The following is a 19,021-nucleotide window of genomic DNA, read 5'->3' as shown; positions in this document are numbered from 1 at the left end:
AGCCATAATGCAAGTGTCTCCTTTTATATAATCAAAACGGTGACTTGTGCGAGTAACGCAAAATATTCAAGCAGTAATTTATATATTCATTGACGATGACTGATTGCTATTGGCAGCGGGTGCGAACAACTGCTTGGCACGGCGCGCAAGTTCCAAATTACGGGAACAACTGCCATAGCAGCTTTGTTCCCGTCCTTTCGTTTCAGTCTCTTGATAGGGTTTAATAATCAACCTCGGTCTGGGAGACTTGGCATCATTTCGGTCTCCAATAATCTTAATAAAATTCTCTGGGTAGGCAAACTCGAATAATACCTGGTGTCCCAACACAAATGCAAATCGAATAATTTCCATGGCCGCTTCATTCTATCAATGATGAATTGATAGATGCCTCTTACCGTTGTAACATTTGAAAAAAGGCGATGTTTATTTTAAGTATGATGAGATTTTGAAGTGGGAGCTATTACAAAACCAAACACAACCAACTACACGATACTATGGAGGACTAATCAGGCGGCGACTTGAGCGAAGGATATTTCTTGTATCCAATAGAGAGGCGGAACCAGAGAGAAAGCAGCAAGCAGTGGGCGAGAACGTTGATGACAAGCGATGACAGAGAAGAGAAATAAAAAGATCAAGGAAAAGACAACTTATCAAAAGAAAAAGGTTAAGGTGACCATGAAAGGCCGAAGTCCTCAGGAAGCAAAAAGCTCAGGAAAAATAGCTCAGGAAGTCCAACTCAAACATTCCAAGTCACCGGAGGAGCCAAATGGTCATACATCAAGGGGATCTTGACGGTCGCAAAAGATCTTGACATTTTCTTTTTTGAGCCTTGAGTCTTGAGCATCAACGGTTCGTTGTCACCAGTGAACTTCTTAGTTCACTACAAAAAAATGCTTTTCGGTCTGTTTTGGTGCCGCCGCTACCTCTTCTCGCTATGAAGACAATAACGTCTGTCTGAGCGTTGTCGAAAGTTGTTCTTCCAGTCAACCGACTGAACGTAATTGATGTGAAGGCAAAACTAATTCAATCGTAACGAAGAACTCCAGCGATCGGCGTTCCGAGGGAACCGAAAATAACCATATAGTGACACGACTGTGAATCAGGAACGTCCATGATCATTGCAGAGGTGGTTGCTTTCATGCATCTTTTTTCTCTGCATAATTATTTGAAGCTTGGGCACACTTGTGGAAGGGGAAGGCAAAGTGACTTTGCCTGCGACATGCAGAATAAAGATCTTTTGCGACCGTTAAGATCCCCTTGATGTACGACCCTTTGGCTCCTCCGGTGACTTGGCGTGTTTGAGTTGGACTTCTTGAGCTTTTTTTCCTGAGCTTTTTGCTTCCTGAGGACTTCGGCCTTTCATGGTCACCTTAACCTTTTTCTTTTGATAAGTTGTCTTTTCCTTGATCTTTTTATTTCTCTTCTCTGTCATCGCTTGTCATCAACGTTCTCGCCCACTGCTTGCTGCTTTCTCTCTGGTTCCGCCTCTCTATTGGATACAAGAAATATCCTTCGCTCAAGTCGCCGCCTGATTAGTCCTCCATAGTATCGTGTAGTTGGTTGTGCCTCGTCTTTGTAATATTATACAGCTCTCACTTTCAAATACATCATATGTTGACACATATGTTATTTTTTGCTTCCGATAATTTCTGTAATGATAAGCGACTTTAGACTTGATTAGTTGTAGTTCCAGTATATACATCCAATTAGCATCCATCTGACGGCACACAGTCGAGTAAACACTTTATTTCAAACACTTTATTATTCGGGCTTGAGAATGATGATACACGTTTCTTCGCCCTTGCAGTCTGCGGCTGATTCAAACTAGTTATTGACTGCAAGAACCATATTTGGTCATTGGCGGGGTACTACACTATCACATATGGAAAAAAGTGGAGCATAGCAAAGCAGGAAAGGTAAATGAGTTTTCTGCTCAACGTTGTTGTCCTGAGGAAGCGCCATTTAAAGTCAGCGAGCAAATTGGGTCTTGGTCATACAGTATATCGACTTTATATGAAAAACCGTATCATGTTCCTTGGTAGATCGATGCATTGTATTGCCACGGTTGATAAATCTAATAAAGAGCAAAATAATGCCTGAAGAGGCATTGGCGTTTGGGGTGATTGCTTCTTACGGGAACATGGTAAAGTCACGGAGCAAGAATGACAGAAAAATGCTGACAAACCCCGTCTGGCTTGGTTGCACCTGAACAGAATGATGAACTTGTCGGCGACATTGACACAAATCCTCCAACTCGATCAGCAAACCGATCCTGTTCAGAGCACATGGTACATTATTGCTGTAAGTGTGAAAGCATGCCGATGCCTTGGAGCATGTTTGCTATGGCCTTACTCAAAAAAAAATTCTAGGCAGTAATTCTCAGCACATTGAATCGTCCCAAAGACATACAAGCAGTCTACCGTCATGTGGAATCTATCATCGACGACACAGAAAGTTCGGACAAAGAGAAAGAACAGCAAAAAGTTCTTGTTGTTATGAAGCTGCGCGAAGCTCTGTTGAAAAACTTCATTGCGGCCGGGTTCCCGAAGGTGGGGTTATCCTCATGTCCGCCCAAACATCATTAACTAATTCAGGGCCACAATCTTCACAGTCCATCAATGCTCTTCGGGAGCTAGAATTGGCCACTCCCGCAGTGATAAAAACGAAGTTACCAACATCTCCACTAAGGTATAAAAAAATGGGTTGACGCTCACGCAGGAAAGCAAGACTGACCATCCCCTTAGAAACGAAGAGACTTGGAATGAGGTAGTGGAACAACGTAAGCGCGGTAGAGCCCTATTTGGAAAGATCTACGATCGTCACACGCAGCGGGTCTTGGATCAAATGAGCTCCAGCCATCCGGATCTGGCTCAGGCCGCATTATACCAGCTGTATGGACCTATTCTCTCAAACACAGCCTTCATTTCCGCCCGCGAAACAAGTCTGATCATGGTCGCTAGCTTGACCGCATTGGACTTACCGGCACAACTGCGTGGACATTCGTTTGGCGCTCTCCATAATGGAGCTTCCAAAGAAGACTTGGCCATGGTAGAAAAATCAGTCAAGATATTTATGCAATACCATTTGAACCTCTCCAAATTGTAAATGGGCGGAGTTTCATTGTTTTCCATGGTTTTCCTCCAAATTCCTGCCTCGACGATTTCCGTTTTCTGTCAATTTCTTTCCATTGTTTTACCAAACGATTTGAGCTTCCGCTCACTCAACGTCATTCACCATGGCATCCCTTCTCCTTCATATATTGCCTACTTGATAGTAATAGAAGCAACTTGAAAATAAACGTCAATAGGCTCTTTTTATCAGAAAAGAGATTCACTGTGCAAATATCGGTGGTTACGGGCCCACCTCGCAGCAAAAACCATCAAGCAACCAATGCGGTTTCAGGTAAGATTGATGAAATGCAGAACACTCAAGTGTTTTCTACGCATTCGAAATTCTATATTTTTCAGAGTTTTCTACTCTCCCTCTCTTAAGCTTATTTCACTTTTTCTACATCTTCACCCACCCCCCACAGCATGACTAACAGTACGGATGCATGGGATGAATATACATACCAAACTCCCGTCTTTCGATTCGCATATCATCAGTTCCTTTCCTTGAAAAAGGTCAACATCGCTTTATCGATCTTGTCCGTGGTCGGTTCAGCATTGATTATTGTCGCTTTTCTGTATCTATTCTTTCGCGAACGAAAACGAACGAACCGCATCTCACTACGGTGCGTCTTTTTCTGTGCCATAGCAGACACGTTGAATGCAATGCTGGATATTGTCATCATCAACTACCGTGGCAACACCGAGATTTGCCGTACCAGCGGCGTAATCATTATCTTCACCAAGATTATCAGTGCAGCACTCCTTGCGATCGTTGGTATCAACTTTGTCCTCATCTTTGTCCTGAATATCAAACAAAGGGATCGATTGGAATACTATTACTATGCCGGCACCCTTGTCTATAGCACTGTCACGTTGATCTTTCCCATCATTGCCGCTGTTCGCAACGATAATCCAACTCAGTTGGATAATTTCACATGCTGGTAAGCGTCAAATCGTCTTTTATAATGAAAGCACCTGACTCAAGATTTATCCACTGTTGATAGGTATCTCGTTTACATCAATGATCGCACCCATAATTACTGGTCATGGGTAAAGTTGATGACTTCCAGGAGTTGACCAAAAGTGGATCCCACTCACGTGTTTTTTTTATTATGTAGATGTGGTTCTACGGCTTGCTATTCGTGATTATCGTGATTGCAGCTCTATGCTCACTGTCGGCCATGTACAAGCTTGCGATGGAGCAACACCGAATTTCCCAGAAAATCAAAACCTTGAGGGAACCGGTGGCAAGCGAACCGTCACCGAATCGTCTGGCTCTGGAGAAGGAAGAGCAGCCACTCTCGCTGGACGAAGAAGACCAGCAAATGTCTCGTCGGGTTGAAAAACGACATTCAACTACGTTTACCAAGGTAGTCCTCCGCTGTATTGTCTATCCTCTTGGTAAGTGAGAATCAAACGAACCTCAAAAGAACTCCTCATTTATTGTCCATGCAACTTGATATGCTGACTCGTATGAATATGATTAGTACCGGTTATTGTGAATATTCTTGGATTTATCACGCAAATGGTGATCAGTATGCCCAAAGCAAATCCTTCTTATGTGCTGGCCATGCTCGATATTGTCTTTTCCAATCTCGAAGGTACCATTTTTTCAAGCGGAATCATTATTCGTGGCTTGTATCTGACTCGTCTTCTTACCTCCTATTTTTGTTCTCCTCCCGTGCAGGCTTTCTTACCGCTATTGTTTTCTTTACGGATCCCGCCATCAGAACGTACATGACCGAAGAGCTGAATGATTGGCGCAGTCAATATTTCAACAAATACAGCCGTATTGAAACGTATGAAGAAGGACAAGGCATTCGATTTTCATTGACGGAAGGCGCAAGTTCACTGGTTTCAGCGAAATCCACTAAAAAGCAGGGCCACGCACCAGTGTCATGCAAACATCACTTCATTGCCATGTATCGCATGAATATACCCTCTGCATCATACAGCCGTCTGTGCCGGAATCCAAAACACCTTGTAATCAGTACAGCATCATGCGACGATGGCTGGTCCAAAACGGTGATTTGTCACATGCGTACCAAAGAGTGCAATCGCACATTCTGCTTCTCGGACGACATTACCGACGAGATTTATATACCCTATCGCTTTCCTCGTCTGGTCCACTTTGTCCGCTCCGCCTGTAAATGCCTTCGATTGGCGCCCTCCAAACCTATCGAACCATCGACGCCCATATCTTATTACGCGCAAACCAAATCCTTTGACGATAACAGCTGGACTGTATCTTCAAATAACTCTTGTGAGTCGCGTCACCCTTCCGAGTTGTAAAATCCATAGCTTCCTTATTTGTGTAAATTTCTCTCTAAATACATTACTTCTCATGAAAATATCATGTCGTTGACTGCTTAATCGCTAATATCAAATATTTGATACAAGACCGACAAGACTATTGTTTGCAAACGCTTGGTTTTTCATTGTTCAAAGGGGGAGGGGACATTCGAGAACCTGCAAAATTGGGGTTTTTAATTTTCTTTCTCCGGTACAAGTTTCTAGACTCTTTGCAGCTGCCATTTTTTCCTTTGGTTTATTTTATTAGCATGTCAACCATACCACCATCCGAAGCGACGCCTTCCCAGTTGGAAGAGAATACGTTTACCTCCGTTCCTGCTGAACAAACGACAACAGATATCCAGTCCACCACCCCAACCGGGTCTCCGAAACAACCAGTGGAGTCATTTACAGTCGTCGATAGTGATGAAGACATTTTAACTGCTTCAGCACAGTCCTGGCAGGAGCGAGAAGATACAGCCCCCCGTGCATCGTCACCAGCGGCTCAGGAAGCGTCAGAAGATACTCGTTTCTTGCATTCCAAGGTAACCCAGCAACTCCAATCCGACACTGATGCATCGTTGTCTTGGCATCCAAAAGTCGTTGCTAATGTAACTGTTGCTGTATTAGGGTTTCGTCAATGTGGGCGATTCCAGCGAAATCAAGGACTTGACAGTTTCCGGTCAGCTTCCTGAGTGGTTGAATGGCGAACATTATACTGTCGGTCCCGGTACGTTTGATATCCGATACAGTCGCAAGATCGAAATCGACGGTTACCTGCAAAGCGCCACCGCTACATTCACTTTTGGTCATTGGTTGGATGGGTATGCATCAAATGTTTTTCTTTTATTTTTCGCATACAAAAAAGAACGATGAAGAAAAAAAGGTGGGACTTACTTGTGAATTCTCTTGTCAAGGTTACCGCTTGTTAACCGATTTGATCTGAACGGACAACGAAATACGATTGCGTACCGCAACCGTCTCACGAGTCGTCGACTTATTGAGAAAATTCGGGATCATCACGGCTACGCGCCTTGTCATCCTGCCGGTCTTTTCAAAACCGACAGTAATCAAACCGTACTCATCAAATTTATCAAATCCGCAGCGAAAGCCAATAAACCCGACGGCGAACCTTGCGGTGCTCGCATTCTCACCACGCTTCCGGGAGTCGACGGTCGACTATTCTGTCAGAATATGGCCAATCATGTAGGGACTCTTGGAGCAGATCCACATTGTATTATCGTTGTTATGGCTAACCGGTTTTTAATACAGGTTCAGGAGTTGGATCCATTCGACTTGAAACCTACCCGGATTCTCACTTGGGACGAGATCAATCCCGCCTTCAAGGGGTACAATTCGTGTCCCAATGGCCAGTATGACGCGTCGACGGGCGAATATATCAATTATACCATGGAAATTGGTTACAGAACAACCAGCTACCATTTCTTCTCTCTCACCTCGCAAGCCCCCAAAGGCAATTTGATTGCTTCCGTCACAGCACCCACAGGCTATGTCAACAGTTTTTCACTCACGAAAAACTATATTATTCTGGTAATTACACATTTGAATAAGCTTGGATTAAGAGGATCAAGTAGAATAATATATTTTTGCTTAGGTGGTGTTCCCTCTTTTAGCGAATTCAGGCGCGGTCAAGTACGCCTGGAATGAAAGCATCATGGACTCCTTCTCGTTCTATCCTTCCGAACCTACCTTGTTCTACGTGATTTCAAGAAGCAAGGGTCAAGTGGTGGCCAATTATCGATCAGATCCTTGTTTTGCGTAAGCAGTTATCAATGAAATGGGGTGGTAGTGGGAGTGGTGATGGTCGTGCTGCGAATCTTACAGAGGCAGTGCTGAAAGGGGGTGATGGCGTGAGACTGAACCAAAACACTTTGTAGATTTCATCATGTGAATGCTTTTGAGGATGAGCGCGATAACGTGGTGGTGGATATGATTGCTTATCCCGACGATACGATTGCTCACCAACTGACCGTTGATAACCTGCGCCATCCGGAAAATATGACGCCTTCATCGCTGACGACATCCGAATTTAGACGATATCATCTAGCCAATTTGTCCCACGCTAGCACGGTGTACACTAACAACAACGGCTACATTCCCACCGCTTCCAGTCTCACCGGTCGCATCTCGTCTTTGTATGGATACCTTCGCGGAACGACGACTCAAGATATCGGAAAGACGATCCCCATGGGGGCTACAGGCTGGGCGTCATGGATGCCGCAGGCCACCTTTACGACGTGGACCGACCCCGGTATTGAACTTCCTCAAGTGAACTCCAAATATCATCGACAGCAATATACCTATCTCTACGGCTTGGGCTTCTCTTCTTCATCGTCAAAGACAATGTACGATACCATTGTCAAAACTGTGAGTGACTTTTTGTGTATGACAGCATGCTTGGGATTTTCTCATTGAATGATTTCTTTTACCTGCAGAATGTGGAAACCAAGTTGGTGGAAGCTTCATGGCATGAAGAGGGATGTTACCCCAGTGAAGCCGTTTTTATTCCTCGTCCTGATATGGACAATATAGAAGACGATGGCGCCCTGCTCAGTGTTGTCTTTGACGCCATTCGCGAGACTTCATTTTTGCTTGTGCTGGACTCGAAATCGATGACGGTGCTTGCTAAAGCCGATTTAGAAACCATTGTTCCTCCCAGTTTCGCTCATGGCTCCTACCGCTTGCGAACGGAAGCATAAGAAATTTCTTGTTTCCATCCACCTAAACTCCATCAGCTTTTTTTATTCGCTTTCACGCTTGAATGTTGTGAAATTTTACACACCGGATAATTGGCTGCGATACAACAAAGCATTATGCACTTGTTCTACTCAAAATTCCTTGTCCATATCCTTGTTCGTAGAAATCAATAAATCAAACATGACATCCTACATTGTTCAGGCTGCTTTTCAACGTAAACCAACCAGTGGTTTGGGATCGGAAACAATGGACTGGGGGAATGCTTCGTGGTGTGAATGTGACTTGCAATCAGAGGATTGCGGTAAATGCGTCGACCTAATGGCACGACCTGCCACTGGACGGCCTGAGTTTTTGACGAGTCTGTGTCGGTTGCTGCCATGAATACGAAAAACGATCTCAAGGCAGCCAGAGAGGCCCTTGGTCATAAAAAGTTTGATGAAGCCGTCAAAGCATGCAAACGAGTGCTGCTTTGGGAAGGAGAGAATTACAACGCGTAAGCAATTTCCACCCTTACGGATCGAAACGGTGAAATTAGTTGGGCCCTAACAGTGTTCATAGTTGGGTGTTTCTGGCGGTGGCGTACACCGGCCTAGAAGACGACCAAGAGGCCGAGAGTGCTTACAAACGAGCCCTCGAGATTAATTCCGACTCCATGTTGGCATGGCAGGGATTGATCAGTTTCTATGAAAAACGAAGTCGCTGGGCCGAACTCGAACGCACCATTCAGCACCTGCTCCCTCGCACGATTGAAAGGTAGGCTTTATCCCCTTTTCAATCGGGAGAAAAACGCACCAGCTAACAATATGCGCAGCGGAGACGGCAATCGCTTGGCAGACTATCTGAAGAAACAGTTGGACATTTACGAGAACAAGATACCAAACGAAGAAAAGGTTCGCAGACGGATGTCGATGAGACCAGACACCGGGCATATTCACAGATTTTCATTTCTTCATAGTTTGTCGACACGCTGAAAAAGTTTCTTCCGGACAGCCCAGTGTACGATCTGTTGAAAGCCGCCTCGTCGGTGCCGTCAGCGGTGGAAATTTGGACGAAATTAATTCGCATTACAGAAACCAACGAAAAGCGTCAAATCGAAAAGGAAGTGCATTCGCGACGGTTTCGTGTCAATGCAGGGTCACTAAGTGAAGTCCAAGAGGAAGTGGAAGCGGAAGTGTATGGCAAGTCCAACCTCGGTCATATGTATGAACAGCTGTTGGGCTTGGGCGAATCCAGCCCCGAGCTCAAAGTCAAATTGCTGCACTTTTACCGACGACGATTACCGGGAGTTACCGAGAAAAAGGAATTATATGAGAAAATGATGCAGCTCGCCACCACCCTAGTACAAGAACATATTGATGACATTTTACCTTACGAATTGATGATTGAAACCACCGATACGGATGACGTTGGTAAGTACAACAACCTCCTTCTCCTTTTTCCTCTCTTCAAAGTTTGGGATTAATGAGGTGTTGGACTAGCTTCCTATGACCAATCACTACTCGATTACATCAAGCAACACTTTCCTTCCAGTGGATTAGCTAAAATTTCCAGCGGCTACGACGCCTTCCAGCGCAATGAGATGGATGAAGCGTTTGATCTTTTCGGGGTAACCTCTTGGGTATAAACAATGTGGTGGTCAGCAACTCATTGTTGCGTTTATAGGAAGGATTGGATGCTTCACCAGACAGTCCATTTGCTTACCAATGCCTGTCATGGATTTATCATGATTCCCAAGAATACGAATCGGGATTGGAATACGCCACAAGAGGACGGGATTTAGTACGCAAACTGAGCCAAGAATTAGGCATTACACTGGACAAGTAAGTGGGGGAGGGGAGGCTCATACGTTACAGTGATTATAAAAGATCCAAGCTGATCAGTGATGTGTGGTGCTCGCTGCAGAGTTCTGCTGTCGATGGAATTATGCATGGCCCACTGCTACCGCCAATTGGATGTCCGCTATTATTCGGATGCCATGGCCATTTACAAAAAGGTGCTCAGCCGAGCACCCGACCAAATTGGCGCCCTGGAAGTAAGAAAAGACTTTGCCTATGCAAATTACTGTTCGCATCTGTATCGTTTGCTGATGATTTCTAAATGTCAATTCAGGGCATTGGTGTTATCCTAGTAGCTGACAAGAAATACGATGAAGCTCTGTCGTACTTTGAAAAGGTGCATGGCATCAATCCTGCACGGCATATGACCTTGGCGGAAATTGGCTGGATTTACTGTGAAAAAGGTTCTTTTGAGCAAGCCATTGAATACATCACTAAAGCAATAGAAGTTGCTGGCAAAAATACTGCCGAATACAGCTATCGTCTTGGTCGTGTCTACTGGGCCATGGGCGAAACACATCAGGCGGAAGCATTCAAGTATTTCCTTCAAGCGGTGAAAATCGACTCCCAGTTTGCAAACGGTTTTTCGTACCTCGGACACTATTACCGTATCGTTCAAAAAGATGCAGTTCGAGCCAAAAAATGTTATCAAAAAGCGTTTGTTCTTAATCCGATGGATGTGGAAGCAGCACTGCATCTCAGCGATTACTATGTGTTGGACGGTGAGTCGGCCAATGCAGAGACGGTATTTCGTCAAATCACCGAATTGTGTCCCAAGGTGGGCTGGGCCTGGCGTCGTTTGGGTTACGCCAACATGGTAAGAGAGTTGAACAGACATAGCATGCTCCTTTGACAAATTCATTGACGCTGATTTGGTGGTGGTGATCTTTAAAGGAAAACAATGTCTACAATGATGCGATTACTTGCTTCCAAAAAGCGTTGCGAACAGATACCAACGATGTGCGATGCTGGGAAGGATTAGCGGAAGCCTACAGTCACGAAGGACGATACGTCGCGGCTCTCAAGGCGTTTGGTCGAGCTACCGATCTGGATCCCAGCTCCGTTCACGCGCGTCATGAAAAGGCGCTGGTGAAACAAAAAGTGGGCATGCTGGACGAAGCGATTGCCGAATTCCAGGCGACGCTGGAAATTGCTGCGGAACAGGGCAAGGCCAACTACATGCCTTCCATTAAAGGATTAGCCGACACGTACCTTGAACGAGCCAAAGAGGATTTCCAGCAAGGTTTCTTTGGACGTGTGGCGGCAGGATGTGGTAATGTCATTGGCACCGTCTTACGCGGATTACAAAAGGATCCTACATTATTGTCTCTGTGGAAATTGGTGGCCGATGCCTGTATCATGTATCGTCAAGTGCCCAGTTATCTTTACTTGTGCGCTTATCGTGAACTTCAAGAGGTCATGCAAATCATGGGAGACAAGAATCCTCACACCCAACTGGGATTACCGCACGACGCTACATCCCAGCTCATGGACGAATTCATGCCGTTGGATGTGTCCGACCCCGATTTTGATCTCCCTGCGAAAGCGGCCCTGGATGTGATTTTCGCATGTGCTAGTTTTGCGTACAAGCAAGCGTTGGTGCTCTCCAAGAACCACGGGTCGGTGGCCCCGGCGTTCTGGCATGATTTGGCCCTTGTATACCACTGGATGTCGGAAAACAACAACAGCGAATCCACCGACGAAACCAATCCGTTGATGGAGACCGCCATGAAATGTGTTCATATGGCTCTGAAACTCAACCCCACGCAACATCACTATTGGAACACTTTGGGAGTCATTGCCATGCAACAAGCCCCCAAAATCAGTCAATATGCTCTTGTAAAAGCTATGGAATACAATAACCGGGTAAGTATTTGTTTTCTCGGATGAGATTTGCCGCCCCCAGCCTCTGCCTGACTCTGTTTTTGCTTTTGACAGAGTGCGGTTCCATGGACCAATTACGGTTTCCTCTGTTTACTGCGAAAAGACTACGAGTTGGCCAATCAAGCGTTTGAAACGGCCCATGCATTGGACCCTGAATGGATTTCTGCGTGGACAGGCCAAGCCTATGTCGCGTCCCTATGGGGCACCGATGCCGCCGCAATTTTCCAACATGCCTTTGAAGCCAGTAACGGATCTTCGGTAAGTAGCGCTTGGTTACAGATCTCAGTCGCATATAGATTGATTGATATTTCTTTTCTATCGATAGCTGGATGCTAGCTACGGCTATGCGGACACCGTGTTTACAGCACTTTCTGCATCGAGTCAGACGGATAGTTACACATTAATTGCGCCTGCATTTGCTTTGCAGAAATTGACCGAACAGAAACTGAATGACGCAGTGTCGTTGAATTTACTGGGTCTCTTATTGGAACGATTGCGACAGTACGGACGGGCCTCGGAAGCGTTTGCCAGTGCGATCTTGGCCTTGGAAGCCAAGGCGGAGCAAGATCAAGTGACACAAGAAGAATTGGGTCATCGTTTGGCCAAGGTGCATGCCAATTTAGGCCGAACCTTGTGTGCAAGTGGTGACTTTTCAGGTGCCATTGCCAGTTACGAGCATGCTCTATCCAGTGCAGCTTTTGAAACAGGACCTGGACGTGTGTACTGTCAGTTAGGATCCGGGATTGCCTACTATTTCGAAGACCGACTGGAAGAGTCATTGAGTATGTTTGAAGCCGCATTAAATGAGACTGAAGCGGATATCGATTTGCGTCAAGATGTAGTCGTTCTACTCAGCAAAGTCCTATGGGCGCTCGGCGGAGACGAACAACGTTCCGTGGCCAAAGATCAACTCTTTTCAGTGTAAGATTCGTTCATTCTTTTTTCTTCAAAGTTCTCTTCTTGGCCTTTTACTTTATTTTTGGGTTTTGCTCGGCTGGGATGCCGTCGGCAAAAAGGGAAACTTCAAATGGAGGCTAAAACTCACGAAACGATTGCAATTAGGATTTCCGATAATCCGAATTATTTACCAGCCATTTTCTCGCTATGCGTCATGGGGATCCTTGGTGATGATGGCACTTTGACCCAGGCGGCACTTCAAGAACTTTGCAATGTATCGCCCGATATAGCATGTAAGATTAGCGTTTTCTGTTTCGCTTTTTTTCTTTTTTTTTTGTGAGGAGCGTCAATGAGGATCAAAAAAAGTACTGAGTTTTTATTCGTATGTTGATGATTGCAGATACGTCAGACAGACAACAATGGGTTCCATGGCTGATTTCAAGGTTCCACAAATTGCAGGTAAAACTATTATTAGGCGGCTTGCATAGCGGTAAAATGGCATAATCACATGGTGTTCCCCCCTATTTTCCTATGACAGAATGAACCCACTCGTTCAATGCGAACGCTTGTCAACAGTATTCATCAATTGCCCTGGTTGGCCGTGTCATGGGCCCGGCTGTCAGCGGACATGGATGTATGCGGAGATCAAGGTGTAAAAAAATCCATGACTTCAGCGGCTTTGGCGGTGGTGGTAGACAAGGCGACGACGGCCAACGAAAAAGCACATGTGTATGAATGTGCATCCAAAGCGTGCAATGACCGATCAGAAGAATCGCTGAAGGATGCCCAGCGAGCCATTCGGCTGGCTCCTTGGCGTCTAACTGCTTGGCAGGCCTTGGCCAACGCCACATCGCTGGCTTAAACGGGATGTTTCAGATTCCTGATTCAAATTTAGAAATTGAATACGTTGCACAATGACTGCATTATGATATCATCGGCGGTGGACGTGCCCAAATTTTTTTTTCTCTTCATGTGCCTATTTTCATGATCGTCCGTATATAAACTCCTAGGATTTTCTATTCTTCTTTTTTGGTTTTATTTCTCTGACAATCAAATAATCATTTTCTGTTAATACACAATGGCTTTCACCTGTTCCGATATCTGTAAAATTCTTTTTGGTGAGTTTTGGTTACGATAGCAACGGACGAGATCATAAAGACAAGATGGACTGAACAAGGTGTTTGTTGACAATAGCCATCGTTCTCCCTCCTTTGGGTGTTTTGTTCGAGCGAGGTTGTGGTGTTGACTTGCTGATCAACATTGCGTTGACATGTCTCGGATATATTCCTGGTATCAGTAAGTAACCCATGTCCTGATCTTCCTTTGTTGATCATCGTCTCATCTGTTAATTTTTTCAAACAGTCCATGCACTTTACATCATTCTAAAGTATTAATCACGCCGGAACCGATCAAAGATACCCTGCAACTACGGGAATCTAGTGTGTGCGTGTGTGCGTGACAAACGTGGGACCATGGAAACTCTATGAAAACCCTTTCGAATTTTGTATATGTAAATAACCCCTACTATTATTATTTTTATTTTATTTTCTCTTTCTTTGATGGGTTTGGAATCTGTCTGTTATGGAAAAAGGGTCCATTCGCACAAAGGTGTCAAATATATCGAGATATGTAAACAAACCATCGTGATGAGGCACCGATTACCTGTATGATGATGATACATAATTAATTGAATGGGTGTTGGATACGCTCTTGTTTTATTTTATTCGAGACACTCAGGTTGTTCTTGAATGATCATTTGATACATGGGCTGGAATTGGAACCATCCGGACGTACTGGTGCCAATATTGGCATAGGTGGCTCTTGCGACGTCGTCACGGATCACTTTGAGGTTTTGCACTCCTTGGACGGCCGCTTCCGCTAGCAGCTGGGTTTGGCAGCATCTCTCCATGGAGATGAACCACCAAATCGCTTCGTCGACGGTTTTTCCTGTGGTCAGCAGTCCATGGTTCTGTAAGATGAGCGCTTTTCGATTGCCCAAAGCACCAACCAATCGTTGTCCTTCCGCGTGATCGAATACAACCCCGCCAAAATCATCATAAATGTTATGACACTCAAAGAATGCACAAGCGTCTTGTGTAATCGGTAACAAGCATCGACCCAATGCAGAAAAAGTGCGACCGTACATGGAATGGCTAGTAGAAACATAAACAACATGCGGTTTCGAGCAGAAACCTTGGATGACTTACGTATGAACTGCACAGTTCACGTCTGCACGAGCAGCGTGAATTGCCGCATGAATGACGAAAGCGGCCTTGTTAACCATCGAATCCCCACGAACAATTTGACCTTCATGGTCGACGAGGACTAAATCGCTGGCTTTGATATCACTAAAGTGCTGACCGAACCGATTGACCCTGGGAGAAACAATGTGTTGGTTGTTAGGAGAGGTGGTACAAAAAGAAATCTTACTCATCAGATTTGTGGATGAGAAAAAAAAAGATTGTGGATTGACATCAGAAGCACTTACCAGAATAGTTCCGGATACTCTGGATCACGCACCGTCATATGCCCAGCTACACCTGTAATTGTTTATGAAAGGTTTTCACGTTAAATCCATCATGTACATGCGGTTTGTATGTTGAACTGTCACTGATCAAAGCACAAGGGCAATTTACCTTCGTCCCAGCCAAATTTCGCCAGCAGACGGAATCCTGCTGCCAATTTTTGCTTGACGTGCACTCTTTGAGAATGGACGTCTTGGAACACGGGTGGCTTTGGAATAACAATAGGCGCTTTTTCGGCATCGTGCGCTTCTTGTTCTGTTTCTGTTCCCGTCAGAACTATATGACGCTTGGAACGCAACGTAAGAGCGTAACGATCATGATCAATCGAGTCACTACTGTAAGTAAACACAATATAATGAGCGTCTGAACCGCAGCTTATCGATACCAAAAAGCGCACTTACGTCATGCTGAAGAAGGTAAAGACAATCAATGAACTGAAAAAGAAGCGAGGAAAGAAAGAAAGAAAGAAAAAAGATGAAAGTAAAGGTGGCTTCAGGTGCAGTGGCTTTCTCGTTTATAAATGGGATTTAGGCGTGAGAGTCAAATAAACAATGCGCGTCCACTGATTTTGTCCCTGGCGGATATTCAACTTTAAAAAAATCACCGTCGAAGCACCAGTGCAGTTAATGACAAACAATCGACGATCTATCTCCTCAATCTTCGCAGTTTGAACTGAAGAGATCGGTGCAGCGCAAAAAAAAAAAGAGACCATTGCGAGAATACGGACGATTATCATACAGTAGAACTTTATTAACTGCCTTTTCCAAGATGCCGAACTTATTACCTTTATTTCCTGTCGGAAAGATATAAATTGCATCAAAATGCAATTGTCTGTTATGGTGTATGTATGTCAAATTATAAAATATGGTCTTTCAATTATCGTATCTGTTGGCATGCAAACCTTTGGTATCGCGAATCTAACGTTTCCCCTGAATCAGTGGGTTCATCATAACCATCCCAACAAGCCGTGTGTGACCATTCTTGCATCAACAGTAAAAAAGATTGTAAATTGCAGCGATTGACATACAACTTGGCCCAATCTACTGAGATAAGAAGCAATGTTCTGCGCTTTGAACCGAGAGCGTCAGAAGATAACGAAAATAATATCATCGACAACAACAAAAAAGACTGTCGGAGGAAAGAAAATGGCTCATAATGTAACCAGGGCGACTAACACCTCTTCTTTTAATTTCCCAGCGGAAGTCCATTAAGACGCAGACTCTCTTTTTTCTTAACTTCGCCTGAACGTATGGAAATTCATCCTTTTTTGGCCAATGTGGCCTGTATATCCTATACCATTGTATATGTGGGGGCACTTTACGTGTTATGCCCCAAGAAGCTCGCTTCTCTTCCCCGCGATCATCCCAGTGTCATGGCTTCTCGAATAAAAGCAGTCAGTTTGGCATCCTGCCTCACATGCCTGACCATTTATGCCTTGGTCATTCCCCATGTATGCGCAAACATCCCTCTCAGCAAGTGGAAACCAGCTAATTAAGCATCTGCGCCAACTGATTGTCACATCTAGATCCCCGTGACACAGCAAATCGATCGCTTCAAGACCATTCTTGGTTTGCGATGGTCGGTCCACGAATTATACGCCGTATTATCGCCGTTACTCTTGGTCATATTTTTGTTCCTCGGCCCTCTAAGTATTATGTATTTCGAGAAAGTACTGCCTTTCCAAGCGAATTTCAGTTTCCAGCATGACGTCAAGGACGTCTTTTTCTCGTTGCTCGGGCAGCGAAATTATGTCGTGGTAAGGGTCGGCTGTATAACATGGGCTCATAAAACAACACATTGGCTTATCTTGGAATTGGTGAAAAAAAATTACAGGGTCCTATCACCGAAGAAATTGTCTTTCGAGCATGCATGCTGGCCACGCTTTATCATGCCAATTTTTCAAAAGGATATCTCATCTTTGCGTCTCCTCTCTATTTTGGGTTGGGTAAGTCGACCAATGACATCAGGCAAAACATTATGCAAATGACTCTCCTACGTCCTACCAGCTCACATTCATCATGCGGTGGAAACTTATCGGCAAATGGGAGGCACGAGAAAGGCATTGCAGCAAGCCATCATCATGTCAGGTACGACTGAGGCAAAATGCTATGAAAACGAAGGGAGAAAAAGGAGAGGGGTTGGTTGTGACTCAATTCACTGATCTGACTTGCAAGATAGCATTCCAATTTGCTTATACGACCATATTTGGATGGTATGTTAGCTTTATTTTTCTACGAACGGGAAATTTAGTGTCTCCTATTGTGTGCCACGTGTTCTGCAATATCATGGGATTTCCTGATCTAAGCGGTATGCACATGCTGAAACCAGTCCAGCAAAAGGGTAAGTCGATCGACTTGGGTGCAGCCAGCCTTTTCATTCATGCATATCAAGGTAACTGTTTCCATTAGTGATCTGGGTGTGTTTCATTGTCGGTATCGTACTATTTGGAGCGCTTTTGATTCCAATGACCAATCCGTCCGTGGTAGGCGATTCCATGTATTGGTCATGATGAGAAATAGAAATAGAGATATAATTTTGTTGCTTTTTGATCGTAAAATAAGACATGGCCCACGAATTCAAAACTGTTTGCGTGGGAAAAAGGGCGATCACTCGTTCTTATCATCCTTGCCGTTGTTATCGTTATCATCTTTCCTGTGGTCGTCATTCGATTTTCGTTTGCTACTTTTGGTGGCATTTTCAATGATGCGTTTTGTACTGTCTCGAATTTGGCGAAATGCGTCTCCGCGTTCCACACTTTCCCAGAATCGTGAAAAGAAGGTGGCCTGCGTGCCGTCTTTCCAGGATTCAATATATCGCTTCGTCAATGCTTGCATCGGTGTAAATGTCCTCGCCAACATTCGTTTCACTGTTGGGGGAAAAACACCCTTTTATTCCAATATGCCGGCGTCGTCTTTCAAGCGGTTCCACACTTACCATTCTCTCCCGACTTTTCCAACTGCTTCCCTAATTCAATAGCGTGATATCGATTGCTGTTGCATTCACATCGTTCTTTTTGTTTAGCAAACTGGTCATTCCATCTCAAAAGTGCCTATTTTACCTGTTACTCTCTACAATTGTTTTACCTAGAAAGAACGCTTTGCATTAACATATATAATTTCAAGCATACCTCCATCATGGCATCCATGCCTTATTGCAGTGCCAGCCCATAGCCACTTAATACGTACTTTGTAAATGCTCCAGGCAACCGGCCTGGGTGACGGCTGTAACGATCCACTTTCCATAAAACGGGTTCCATGTGTTTGCCTGGTTGGTTTGTTCCAGTTTGTTACGAGTGAGAAGCGGATCCTCTTTGATGAAGCACATGAGACTACATTTGGGCGAATTCTTTATTCGTGCAATAGGGTCGTCTTTGGCCGGATCCTGTGTTTCCCCCTTTTTGTACGCTGTCATGAGTGCACACCATTCTGTCCACACATGCTGTTCACCAGCTTTCTGGCCGTTAATCTGCTCCTCTCGAGTGGCAGTGCGACGGAACAGGCTAATAATATGACCGTTCTTGGATCCTTTGTTCTTTTCTGGAGGAGGAGCTTCCGGTGGTGGTTCGACTGACCACCACGGCGACAGTAATGCGTTGGAATCCTCCGGGGTTTCTGGATAGGGTGCAGGCGGCGGTGGCGGCACTGTCGGTGGTATCGGTGTGGGTTCGGGATCGTCCGTTCCCTTGGGAGGTCTGGGTGGCGGAGGTGTGGGTGTGCTCGATTCTGCGACGGCCATGAATGAACACACTGAATTAACTGTA

The 19,021-nt window shown here is 44.9% G+C and overlaps 9 protein-coding genes across 9 annotated transcripts; 7 read left to right on the top strand and 2 right to left on the bottom strand.

Annotated features, from left to right (window-relative positions):
• Window positions 1–1,974: 1,974 nt before the first annotated feature.
• On the top strand, window positions 1,975–3,319 carry BYT42DRAFT_327237 (uncharacterized protein). Its single transcript, XM_051563052.1, has 4 exons — window positions 1,975–2,301; window positions 2,370–2,549; window positions 2,612–2,688; window positions 2,745–3,319. Exons 1-4 carry the CDS (start codon window positions 2,215–2,217, stop codon window positions 3,103–3,105), a joined length of 705 nt encoding a protein of 234 aa, XP_051423795.1. The 5' UTR covers window positions 1,975–2,214; the 3' UTR covers window positions 3,106–3,319.
• BYT42DRAFT_327120 (uncharacterized protein) lies at window positions 3,320–4,373 on the top strand. The gene is made up of 2 exons (XM_051563050.1): window positions 3,320–4,051; window positions 4,115–4,373. Exons 1-2 carry the CDS (start codon window positions 3,534–3,536, stop codon window positions 4,185–4,187), a joined length of 591 nt encoding a protein of 196 aa, XP_051423794.1. The 5' UTR covers window positions 3,320–3,533; the 3' UTR covers window positions 4,188–4,373.
• BYT42DRAFT_568823 (uncharacterized protein) lies at window positions 4,138–5,574 on the top strand. Its single transcript, XM_051568218.1, has one exon. It carries the CDS (start codon window positions 4,560–4,562, stop codon window positions 5,400–5,402), a length of 843 nt encoding a protein of 280 aa, XP_051423793.1. The 5' UTR covers window positions 4,138–4,559; the 3' UTR covers window positions 5,403–5,574.
• On the top strand, window positions 5,566–8,462 carry BYT42DRAFT_568820 (carotenoid oxygenase). Its single transcript, XM_051568217.1, has 7 exons — window positions 5,566–5,947; window positions 6,033–6,226; window positions 6,320–6,608; window positions 6,675–6,953; window positions 7,018–7,181; window positions 7,301–7,790; window positions 7,859–8,462. Exons 1-7 carry the CDS (start codon window positions 5,672–5,674, stop codon window positions 8,120–8,122), a joined length of 1,956 nt encoding a protein of 651 aa, XP_051423792.1. The 5' UTR covers window positions 5,566–5,671; the 3' UTR covers window positions 8,123–8,462.
• BYT42DRAFT_568792 (uncharacterized protein) lies at window positions 8,463–13,784 on the top strand. The gene is made up of 14 exons (XM_051568216.1): window positions 8,463–8,613; window positions 8,679–8,873; window positions 8,932–9,010; window positions 9,076–9,529; window positions 9,599–9,726; window positions 9,783–9,940; window positions 10,023–10,152; window positions 10,230–10,772; window positions 10,850–11,821; window positions 11,894–12,097; window positions 12,165–12,760; window positions 12,902–13,029; window positions 13,137–13,195; window positions 13,275–13,784. The coding sequence occupies exons 1-14, from the start codon at window positions 8,498–8,500 to the stop codon at window positions 13,596–13,598; spliced, it is 4,086 nt and encodes a 1,361-aa protein (XP_051423791.1). The 5' UTR covers window positions 8,463–8,497; the 3' UTR covers window positions 13,599–13,784.
• On the top strand, window positions 13,671–14,280 carry BYT42DRAFT_327233 (plasma membrane proteolipid 3). Its single transcript, XM_051563051.1, has 3 exons — window positions 13,671–13,854; window positions 13,931–14,032; window positions 14,099–14,280. Exons 1-3 carry the CDS (start codon window positions 13,815–13,817, stop codon window positions 14,128–14,130), a joined length of 174 nt encoding a protein of 57 aa, XP_051423790.1. The 5' UTR covers window positions 13,671–13,814; the 3' UTR covers window positions 14,131–14,280.
• Window positions 14,281–14,456: 176 nt separating this feature from the next.
• BYT42DRAFT_545796 (class II aldolase/adducin N-terminal) lies at window positions 14,457–15,667 on the bottom strand (the record flags this gene model as incomplete). Its single annotated transcript, XM_051565837.1, has 5 exons — window positions 14,457–14,889; window positions 14,944–15,111; window positions 15,225–15,276; window positions 15,373–15,593; window positions 15,663–15,667. 5 exons carry the CDS (start codon window positions 15,665–15,667, stop codon window positions 14,457–14,459), a joined length of 879 nt encoding a protein of 292 aa, XP_051423789.1.
• Window positions 15,668–16,440: 773 nt separating this feature from the next.
• Window positions 16,441–17,819, top strand: BYT42DRAFT_326952 (uncharacterized protein). Its single transcript, XM_051563046.1, has 6 exons — window positions 16,441–16,711; window positions 16,787–17,017; window positions 17,095–17,206; window positions 17,268–17,348; window positions 17,440–17,601; window positions 17,670–17,819. The coding sequence occupies exons 1-6, from the start codon at window positions 16,511–16,513 to the stop codon at window positions 17,768–17,770; spliced, it is 888 nt and encodes a 295-aa protein (XP_051423788.1). The 5' UTR covers window positions 16,441–16,510; the 3' UTR covers window positions 17,771–17,819.
• Window positions 17,820–17,867: 48 nt separating this feature from the next.
• BYT42DRAFT_613745 (uncharacterized protein) lies at window positions 17,868–18,996 on the bottom strand (the record flags this gene model as incomplete). The annotated part of the gene is made up of 4 exons (XM_051571775.1): window positions 17,868–18,127; window positions 18,196–18,251; window positions 18,320–18,344; window positions 18,447–18,996. The coding sequence occupies 4 exons, from the start codon at window positions 18,994–18,996 to the stop codon at window positions 17,868–17,870; spliced, it is 891 nt and encodes a 296-aa protein (XP_051423787.1).
• Window positions 18,997–19,021: the final 25 nt, after the last annotated feature.

Source organism: Radiomyces spectabilis (genome assembly GCF_025331425.1).
Source record: "Radiomyces spectabilis strain NRRL 2753 chromosome Unknown BYT42scaffold_6, whole genome shotgun sequence".
Classification (NCBI taxonomy): domain Eukaryota; kingdom Fungi; phylum Mucoromycota; class Mucoromycetes; order Mucorales; family Radiomycetaceae; genus Radiomyces; species Radiomyces spectabilis.
Note: the sequence above shows the minus strand (reverse complement) of the source record. Positions and strands in the feature narration are given on the sequence as shown.

Bases quoted from the DNA above. Each gene is read 5' to 3' on its own strand.
- BYT42DRAFT_327120 (XM_051563050.1), top strand. From the start codon at position 3,534: ATGACTAACAGTACGGATGCATGGGATGAATATACATACCAAACTCCC. The intron at 4,052-4,114 runs GTAAGCGTCAAA...CACTGTTGATAG, and splicing joins TTGGATAATTTCACATGCTG to GTATCTCGTTTACATCAATG.
- BYT42DRAFT_327237 (XM_051563052.1), top strand. From the start codon at position 2,215: ATGATGAACTTGTCGGCGACATTGACACAAATCCTCCAACTCGATCAG. The intron at 2,302-2,369 runs GTAAGTGTGAAA...AAAAAATTCTAG, and splicing joins GCACATGGTACATTATTGCT to GCAGTAATTCTCAGCACATT. The intron at 2,689-2,744 runs GTATAAAAAAAT...CCATCCCCTTAG, and splicing joins TTACCAACATCTCCACTAAG to AAACGAAGAGACTTGGAATG.
- BYT42DRAFT_326952 (XM_051563046.1), top strand. From the start codon at position 16,511: ATGGAAATTCATCCTTTTTTGGCCAATGTGGCCTGTATATCCTATACC. The intron at 17,018-17,094 runs GTAAGGGTCGGC...AAAAAATTACAG, and splicing joins GGCAGCGAAATTATGTCGTG to GGTCCTATCACCGAAGAAAT. The intron at 17,602-17,669 runs GTAAGTCGATCG...TGTTTCCATTAG, and splicing joins GAAACCAGTCCAGCAAAAGG to TGATCTGGGTGTGTTTCATT.
- BYT42DRAFT_568820 (XM_051568217.1), top strand. From the start codon at position 5,672: ATGTCAACCATACCACCATCCGAAGCGACGCCTTCCCAGTTGGAAGAG. The intron at 6,954-7,017 runs GTAATTACACAT...ATTTTTGCTTAG, and splicing joins CGAAAAACTATATTATTCTG to GTGGTGTTCCCTCTTTTAGC. The intron at 7,182-7,300 runs GTAAGCAGTTAT...AACACTTTGTAG, and splicing joins CGATCAGATCCTTGTTTTGC to ATTTCATCATGTGAATGCTT.
- BYT42DRAFT_568823 (XM_051568218.1), top strand. From the start codon at position 4,560: ATGCAACTTGATATGCTGACTCGTATGAATATGATTAGTACCGGTTAT.
- BYT42DRAFT_327233 (XM_051563051.1), top strand. From the start codon at position 13,815: ATGGCTTTCACCTGTTCCGATATCTGTAAAATTCTTTTTG. The intron at 13,855-13,930 runs GTGAGTTTTGGT...TGTTGACAATAG, and splicing joins TATCTGTAAAATTCTTTTTG to CCATCGTTCTCCCTCCTTTG. The intron at 14,033-14,098 runs GTAAGTAACCCA...TTTTTCAAACAG, and splicing joins CGGATATATTCCTGGTATCA to TCCATGCACTTTACATCATT.
- BYT42DRAFT_568792 (XM_051568216.1), top strand. From the start codon at position 8,498: ATGAATACGAAAAACGATCTCAAGGCAGCCAGAGAGGCCCTTGGTCAT. The intron at 8,874-8,931 runs GTAGGCTTTATC...CAATATGCGCAG, and splicing joins CTCCCTCGCACGATTGAAAG to CGGAGACGGCAATCGCTTGG. The intron at 12,098-12,164 runs GTAAGTAGCGCT...TTCTATCGATAG, and splicing joins AAGCCAGTAACGGATCTTCG to CTGGATGCTAGCTACGGCTA.